The sequence below is a fragment of the Pungitius pungitius genome, chromosome 1 (assembly GCF_949316345.1).
Source record: "Pungitius pungitius chromosome 1, fPunPun2.1, whole genome shotgun sequence".
NCBI lineage: Eukaryota > Metazoa > Chordata > Actinopteri > Perciformes > Gasterosteidae > Pungitius > Pungitius pungitius.
The window spans coordinates 29,010,640-29,020,045 of record NC_084900.1 but is presented as its reverse complement, the minus strand read 5'-3'; the positions used below and the strand labels follow the sequence as shown (position 1 = coordinate 29,020,045).

The 9,406-nt window shown below is 42.3% G+C and overlaps 1 protein-coding gene across 1 annotated transcript; it reads left to right on the top strand.

Moving 5' to 3' along the window:
* Positions 1 to 488: 488 nt before the first annotated feature.
* On the top strand, positions 489 to 5,035 carry adora1b (adenosine A1 receptor b). The gene is made up of 2 exons (XM_037479672.2): positions 489 to 1,643; positions 3,030 to 5,035. The coding sequence occupies exons 1-2, from the start codon at positions 1,303 to 1,305 to the stop codon at positions 3,829 to 3,831; spliced, it is 1,143 nt and encodes a 380-aa protein (XP_037335569.2). The 5' UTR covers positions 489 to 1,302; the 3' UTR covers positions 3,832 to 5,035.
* The last annotated feature ends 4,371 nt before the right edge of the window (positions 5,036 to 9,406 follow it).

Below are 9,406 nucleotides of genomic sequence, written 5' to 3'. Positions count from 1 at the left end.
TATATATATATATATATATATATATATATATATATATTATGCTTTACTGAACTTTTCAACATTATTTATAGACCTAACACTGAACAGATCGCCTCCTTGTCGTCCTTCTCCCTTCAATGTATGGACCAAACAGCTAGAATCAAGTGAAGAGGAGAAGCTGGAGAATAAGGATGTTGGAGTAGAAACTTGTTGGCTAACTAAATCCTACACACCTTACAGGACTGATCTATGCATGCATAGCATTTATAAATAAATCACTCATTACGGCGATAGTTATCCACGAGGGAAGACTGCACATGTATTTTGAATGACCTGAATATATTTCAATTTCAGATTTATGTTTCTCTGAGGTAATGTGAATACAATTAATGATTTGTTTGCAAAAAACTGTGGGATTTACTGTATATTGTGTGATTCCATCATTTACTCTCTTTTAGTCTTTTGTAGGGAATACTTTATGATCTCTGCCGTTTTCAATAGCTTTATCTGTCTTTTTATGTGTCAGCTGTGGCAGTTCACCGTTCGCTCTTATCAGGACAAACGAGCAAGGTCCATTAGCATTTGAATGTGCGCTGGGGGAGGCTTGCACGGCACAATACGGAAAACGAGAGTCCGTTCAAATCACCACTGCATGGGACGGTCCCGTAGAAGCCGCAAAGGAAATCAATATTGACTTTACAGAAGCAAAGGCAACACATCTGAATGGAACAAAAGAAGGCGTGAAAATCTCGCAGCTATATTTGGAAAACTGCATTATTGGTCCTACTGAAAGCACAGTGGAGGAGGAAGAGGAGGAGGAGGAGGAGGGGTGTCGGACCCGCCTGCGCAAGAGCTGCAACTGCGCGCGCTTTGCTCCACAACACAGCGTATTTCCTCTTTAAAACCCGCTGCGCCGAATTCCAAACGTAGGCCGATGAAGATGAAGACGAAACGCCCCGTCGGATGAATCCGAAGGCTTGTGGAGGATGCTGCTCTCACCAGGCGCAGGTGTCTTCATCCAAGTGGACGCGCAGGTCACAGAGCGGCAGCGACGCACAACAGCCACCGGACCACAACACCTGCTCCAAAGGGAAACCCCTCGTGTTCCGATAACTGCTGGGTTTTTGCCTTCAAAACAACTGGATGTATTGCTCATTGTGTCTCATAACCACGAGAATGTAGGGACCGTGGAACCGACGGACGCACGGCTCATTTGGAAAATACTGTAGTGACAACAAAACAAAACGAAGACCAAAGACTCCTCTGCCGGCTTCTTTTCTGAAATCAATATTGTGCTTTTCAAGGACATAATCATCTGCCAGGATGCCCGGAGCACTGACCCCAGCGCAGTCGCTCTACATAGGGATGGAGGTGGTGATTGCGCTCGCGTCTGTCATCGGGAATGTGATGGTCGTTTGGGCGGTGAAAATTAACAGATCGTTGCGAGATAACACGTTTTGCTTCATCGTCTCCCTGGCTCTAGCGGATATTGCTGTGGGAGCTCTGGTCATCCCTTTGGCCATTACCATCAGCATCGGACTCCAAACTCACTTCTACAGCTGCCTGCTGGTCGCGTGCACGGTCCTGGTGCTGACGCAAAGTTCAATCCTGGCCCTCCTGGCTATTGCCATCGACCGCTATCTCAGGGTCAAGATCCCAACCAGGTAATAAAGGAATTGTCACAGCCCAATGAGGAAGCCACGTGCTCTTCTCTCTATCTCTCTGCCATGTTGAAGCGTGACAGCCATGGTGGTAAGAATGGTGTTAAAGATGGCAGTGATTATATTTGTTCACACACAGCAGTGACCACGGCTGCTGACCCGTGCGCGTTCATTTCCTCATGGGTCTTGTTTCACACAGTGTATCTGATAAACCAACAGCTTTAATTTGTTCCTGGGTCCTTAAGGTATCTATAGGCTACAGGGACAGAATAAATGTTTTATGTGTTCCTTGGGGGCAAAAAAAAAGTCAATTGTGCTTTCTATACGTGTAATATGCCTCTTGGTATGTCACGGGTGGTTTATCATCGAAAACAAAAGACTCAGCAGTGGTACTGAAAGAAGGAAAAGACAATCTGGGAGTTTTTAGTCTTAAGATCTCGTCAGCAGAGATTGGAGGTTGCAAGCCACCACAAACTCTTCATTGGTTTTATAACAGTTCAGGATTTTTAGCTATTTAAGTCCTAGTCATTTAAAACCATCCAAGTATCCTCTCAATTTAAAATCGACCCATGTGTAATTAAACAAAATAATTCTGTCACTAGAGAGTTCAACTGCCCCTCCCTTCCTGATGCCACTCTTTTCCCACAACTTCTATTAGGAGAGAGACGTTTCTCTCTCTCTCTCTTTCTCTCTCTCTCGCTCCCTTGGATTAGCATCTGATCTTTTCTGAGCAAACTCCCAGGCTTAGTGCCTGAATAACGATCTTCCGAGATGTTGCAATGGGCTGACTTGCAGGGTTTTCTATTTTGCTTCAGGCTTTCTATGTTGTAAATATCTGTCATCAGTAATCCAAAAGGGAGCGTTGGTTGCTGTACACACGTTTCAACACGGGAGTGATCAGATAACGGTTTCCCTTCCTCTCAGCAAGTATCAGTCTGAGTTTCTCTGGGCCATTTCTTGGTCATAGCACAGCAGCGATAAGATTTCACAGCCTCTGCACATTTGACCTTCTTCCACCGCCAGCCTCTTTTCCATAAAATACTAGAAACAATGAAAAAAACGCATCTGTTAAAGCCTTCAGCTTGCCAAGTTCTGCAGCTCGTGTCCACTGTACTGCTGCAGTGATTTATTAGATAATCGTAAGCCTATTGTAAGAACCATGGGCTAGTTTTTTTTTCCCTGAACAAAAGGAAAAGCGGCAGTTCTGATAAAGGTTTGCAGGCACTGTCCTGTACATGTGGAAATATGTGCCGCGAGGAAATGGGTCCAGGGCCTTGTGGTCTGAATGGTATATTTCTTTCTTTTCAATCGCTCCTTTTCTCATTCCGAAGGCACTGACAAAGTCCTGACACTCACAAAGTGCTGACCTGAGGCTGTGTTGTTTTGCAGGTACAAGCGGGTGGTGACCCGCCGGCGAGCAGGGCTGGCGGTGGTGATTTGCTGGACGGTGGCCTTCATCGTGGGGCTCACCCCAATGCTGGGCTGGAACAACCTGAAGCGTCTCCAGCAGAACGGCTCCATCAGCGACGATCTCGTCATCACCTGCCAGTTCGAAAACGTCATCAGCATGGACTACATGGTCTACTTCAACTTCTTCGGCTGGGTTCTGCCGCCGCTGCTTTTCATGTTGGTCATCTACGCAGAGATCTTCTACGTGATCCACAAGCAACTGAACAATAAGAAGTTCACCACCAGCCACTCAGACCCCAACAAGTACTACGACAAGGAGCTGAATCTCGCCAAGTCGCTGGCCCTGGTTCTTTTTCTCTTTGCGATCAGCTGGCTGCCGCTCCACATCATCAACTGCATCACACTCTTTTTGCCCGAGTACGAGAAGCCCATAATCCTGCTCTACATCGCCATCCTGCTCACACACGGCAACTCCGCCGTCAACCCAATTATCTACGCCTTCCGCATCAAGAAGTTCCGCACGGCCTTCAGGAAAATCGGGCAGCAGTACTTCTGCTGCAAGGACACACCAGTTCTGGAGATTCAGCTCAGCGACAGGAAAGAGATGCCCGATGCAGAGCCACCGTCTGCAGCACCTCCACAGGCCCCTGAGAAGGAACATCTAGAATCTGATCCACTAGAACAGCAGCCGTGTTCGCCCGGGCGGGTGCATGACGGGAGAACCGAACCACCTCAACCAGCGAAAGAACATCCGCCCTTATTCGACCAAAACACAGTCTAAGCCAAGGAGCGCAGCGGATGGATTGCTGGGAGAATAACGATCAGTGTTGTTTTACTCATTTGAATGCAGTCTCATGAGGAGTATGAAGTGCTTGGACACCGTAGGGAAGCAGGGGACTTGCATTGTAAATCTAAAATACTGGAAAATCATTCATCTTTACTCAGGAGGGATGGATTTCATAAACGTTTGGTCAAAACAAAAAAAGAAAAGCAAAAGGGTTTTATTTCTTGCAATAATAGAGGTCCTTTTCTTCCCTGTTTTCATTATATTCAGTTGGTGTGAAGTTTACAAAATGTGCAATATCATTTTTTCGTGGTTGGCGGATTATCAAACGTTGTACCTTGCTATAGAAAGAAAGTGTGTATGTTCAGTAGAGCAAGTTCATTTTATTACTGTGTGCTTTTAAACAGCCTGTAGCTGAAGAATATGAATGTAAGTAAGTGACGGCACAATTTTGAACGCTCGTCTCTTCCCTCCTCTTGAGCGCCGCCGTGGCAGAGCAAGTGGCACTAAGGGAGAGCTCCTCGCGGCGTGTAGCCGCGTGGGTGTGCAGATTGAAGGGTTTTGTAATCTCTTAACCTCTTCTCCACTGGGGTTGAGTGACTCGTAGGGTCCAGCAGCATTGATCCATCGCAGAGGAGATGGACAGTGAGAAGACAGACGCCGCTGGGTCGAATGGCTGGTTTTAACCTTTTGAGAAGCTGTGTGCAGGAGACTCGCCGCTGCAGGACGACATCTATTCTCGTGGGAGAGATACAAGATGCACTTAAAGCTGGTGTTTATCCAGCCTCCATCACAGCTGGTCGTGCGAAGCTGTGTTTTTCCTTTTTTTCACAACCTACCGCGGCTTCCCTGGCCTCATTCAGTATTCCAATTAGTACGGACTTTGCTTAATGGTGTAAAAATGGTGTTAAATGCCAATGACAAAAAAACTGAATGAGAATGTAGAGTCATTGTGTGTTTTTAATTGGAAAGACTCAGAACTTTGGCCAAGACGGTTTACTGACTGACTCTCCTGAGTGGGTGACAATCTCTTATGTGTTTTCTATTGCAGACGGTCTGTCGACATTTTGATGCTCGGATGACCGAGAAGGCAGAAACTTTAATGCAATCCACACCAAAGTGTATAGCCAGATGTACTGTATATAACACACACAAGGGGAAGGAAAGCAGTATGAATAAACATATGCTCCAATGTGCACAATGCTGATTTCAAGATATATCATGAGTTTTGATTAAAATAGAGTAGTGAAATATACATATTTGGGATAAATCCGTTGATAGGTTGATGAATGACCTCTGATGCAAACGGGACTACTGAGCACACAGTGTAACTCTGTCTCAGAATTATGTTGAAAAGCCAATAATGTGCAACAGTAAATGCAGTTTTGAAGGATACCTAATGCCTCAAAAAACAGGCTTTCTGTTAACACAATGAGTGCATGTCAAGTCGCAAAAATGTTTATATTGAAATATGGGTTTCACTGGAATTGGATACAGGAACTGGATGATCAAGAACCTCTTTCATCACTTGATTTGACTACATTTGAGTTTTGCATCCCATCTATGAGATGAGCTGAGATGACCTAAAGCAAAATTGTTGCCACTGAATATTATCCAGGAATTATAGTTGTCCCCACAACACAATCAGGAAACCAAATCAGTAATTTATTAACGTAATTTCAGGGTTACAGAGTCAATACAAAGTGGAAAAGGGTTTTCATTCAATCATTTAAAATTGTCCATCACACAAAAAGATCACCTGATGATTTGTATGTGAAAGAGGTTGTTACAGATGACGAAGCCCCTCAAACCCACCTGGGTGCTGAGCTGAATTCATGTTTATTGCTTCCAGCCTTTAGCTCGGGCCAAACCCACCTTTATACTCAGCCTTTATTCTGATCTCAACTATACACCTGTGAAGTCTAGCACTTAAAATGTAAAAACATGTCGAGCATCATTGTTGCAGCTGCTGAAGGAGAGTTATTGTTGGACTTTTCATTTCTGTGTAAATAAGCAAAAATTTGCTTCAATGTTTCCATATTAACTTATAAAATATGCGTTTTATGTTTATGATTTTATGTTGTGTTTACCGCTGGTCTCTGCTTCCCAGAGGTTGCCAAAAAAGAAAAGAAATCTATTTTGAGCCTGCAATCTAATTTGAGCCGTTATTAATCTGTTGCTTCCATATAGAATAAAATCTGTATGTTAACAAAGGTATGCAAACTAAATTAAAGTCACCAAACAAGGCTTTTTTGTATGAAGTCGTTTTACCTTCCCCTTCAGTTGTAATTATTCCACTGCAAAGCCCAAGATAACTCTCCGTTGGTACCTTGGATGGGGGGCTGTGAGAGTTCTCATTACTGCGGCAATGATGCAGCGAGCAGCTCTAGATAACAGTCGAGAGTTGTCACAGCTCTGAAAACCCATTTTTCTCCCCGGTGTTAGAGTTCCTTTGATATTCGCCATGGCGTCAAGTCCCTGGAAACACAATTTTCTCCTTGTAAGGAATGCTTACTCCTGCTAGGTCTCCAATTTTCACTTCCATCTCTCTTCAGATGTAATCTGTCCCGAATCCATTAACAGAAAAATAAACAACACGTGCACACTTCCAAGTGATATAGTGCTGTGCAGAAAGGTAGTAAATCAATTCTCTGGTTTAATGGTAGTAATGTTTTACATTCAGAGTAACATCTGTAACTGAATCTTGGAGGTGATTGTTTTCATCTTGGCTTGGTTTCATTGGATAAAATGCTGAGATCAGGGAAGGATTAAATATCAAGTTGAAGGAGACTTCAGATAAGAACGGCAAATAAGAGGGAAGGAAATACTGGTGTTTCTTAATGGGACAACAGAGGTGACCTTTCCCCGCAGCGACCTGCTGTCCTTGGGGCTAATGTGGGTGCTAACCGCAGATTACGGGAGAAAGGGAGGCTCCTACCATCACAACATATTCCCATTCTGCCATAAACCATAAAATGGTCAGGGTTTAGTAACCTTGATGTTGTGACATATTTTTTTTTACATTTACATTCAATTAAAAAATATGACATGCACATTTGCAAGGGAAAGGATGTATACGGACACGAAAGGCAAACTACTTTCGGAGTATTTCAATCACAAGAGAGCATGCAATGCATGTTTTTGGATCAATATTTGTTCAGAATGGTTTGTTTCAACCATGTTTCATGTCAATATTAAGCCCTGTATATTACCTGCAGATCTAACCAAGTGACCTTCCAATCTTCCAAAGACTCGCTTCACTTGGTAGGCTGAGAAGAAAGAGCATCGCTATATTTATATCCCAGAAAATGTTTTTTTTTTAATTCAAAATGGAGTGGTTTGATCTACCTGGGCTCTGATCAAGCTTCATAAATAAGCAAGCATGGTGTGTCTACGCTTCATATCAAAACATCTGTCTTTGGGACCAGCTGCATTACAAGACTAATGAAGATCTTCGAAGGACAACGTTTGAATATGAGAAGCACTACAGTACGATGGTGTTACACAGTAAAGCCAAGGGTAACATCCATTGATTATTGGATGCATGGTTTCACAAGAAAGCAATCGGTCATAAAAACGAGGCCACCGATTGTGCCTTCAGTTGAAAGAGCATCTGTGTGATGATGCAGCAATGTGGGGAGAGCCGTTCCTTGTTGGCCTGATACACATTAAAATAAAAAATAAAAAATGAGTGGATGCACGCTTGCAGCAGATGGAATATTTGCACGCTGCAACAACTGGACACGGTTGATTAAGATTTAATGATATGCATCATATTTTAGATAAACATCTACAATACAGCAAATATATTTCACAAAGGGGATCAATTTACATCACCCTTTGCTGCTAATTGAACCTAAAGGTGGGATAAGATCAAATCAATCAAGCGTCTTTTACAGTGCTTCAGAAACGAGTTCATCTCGCTCAGTGAACGTCAGAAACAGCAATAAAGGGTGAGAAAATCTTTCAATAAAACAGCATTAGGGTATCTGCAGATAACACTAACTAATTTCCCCAAACAATCAATTATTCACCCAGCAGGCTTTCAAAATTTGAAATCTCTGCCTGAGGAGGTACTTTGTGAAACAGCTTAAAGGTGTAAAACACAAAGGGAGAGTGACTCCTGTGTGAATCCAGAGGTTAGAGAAGATGCACAAACAAATTCATCGGATTTCATTCGGAAAAGGCCAATGTTTTTGAGCAGAGGTGTGGTTTAATGCTTTGTAGCATGCATCACTTCCCTGATAAAATAGGGTTTATTCACAGAATTGTCTGTTGAGGCTTGATGTTGTTTTTCTCCCCATTAGAGCGGTATTTCTAACCGTCTTTTGTTGTCATCCAGAGGTTTATCACAGACTGCCACCTGCTGGTAAGTATTATGTTAACAGGTTTGATTAAAACTCAGCAGTAGGTACTCACTGTACTCACCGGCAGTCTGCTGACTGGTGCTAATTGGGTCACATCTGGTTTCTTCATTAAGAATCTCCCACAGGCCCTGATGGCACTTACGGCATCCATCGATTTTTTTTTAAAGATATTTTTTTTAAAGCAGGTTTTTGGAGCAGACATCAAAAGGTCTTAACCAGATTTCCACTTCCAGATCTCCAAAAATGCTAAAACAAGCACCACATCATGATCTTTGTTGTCCATTGTTTAATATATGCTTGATTAAGTTGGAAAAACTAAAAATATAATGTGCAAGATAGTTTGCAATCTATTTTTATCATAAGCAAACTTTTGTTTGAAGTTTTTGACGGTTCCCTCATCCACATAAAGGCACCCACTCAGTTCAAAGTCAATAGTAAAATATACTTCAAGTTACAAAGTAAAGTACACACAATCCAATTCAAAAACATTTATATTCTAAGGCTGGATTGAAGCTATTAATTCATTGATATATAGATGCGTAGTTTACACTGAAATAATACATCATAACCTTTTAGTTCATACTATTAAGTTACTAAACTTTTCAAAAAACAGTAATGGATTAAATATCACAATTCAAATATCAACAAAGAAGAAGCATCTAAATGGATATTAAGTAAATATACTTTTCTTGGATGAATGTACTTGCATTAGTTCACTTGTACATTAGGTTTATATTTCAGTTCTGTTTTCATTGTGCGTTCCTCAGGCATTTTAAACAATTTGGTCAAAAGGCTTTGCTGTTGTGCTGGATTTATTGCTGACCACTTTTTAGATACATGCCGAGTCATCAGTAAATATGTAACGACTAACAGTAATGTCAGGGTTCAAGTTTTTTGCTGTATTACCGGAACCATAGAAGGTAAATGTTATGTTTATCATAAGCCACGCAAATTCAAACTCCGGTAACACCACATGAAGTCAAACGCAGGGACAATTACCTGCCTTAACAAGTCCAAACTAGAGTGTGATGAGGCAGCAAAGTGCTGAGCCTGACTCACCTCCCGCCTGCTACCAGGTGCTTTCCTCAGGCAGAAAGGGGAAATTCCCATTCTTTTTCCCATTTTCTGTTAGTTTTTAAAAACATGGAGAACTCACTTCTCCATCCACGACTTTATTGTAACACAAAATGCCCATCCATAAAAAG

What these genes read in the sequence shown, in the direction of transcription:
- adora1b (XM_037479672.2), top strand. Translation starts at nt 1,303, where the DNA reads ATGCCCGGAGCACTGACCCCAGCGCAGTCGCTCTACATAGGGATGGAG. An exon ending in AGGGTCAAGATCCCAACCAG is followed by an intron (nt 1,644 to 3,029) that starts GTAATAAAGGAA and finishes GTTGTTTTGCAG; the next exon opens with GTACAAGCGGGTGGTGACCC.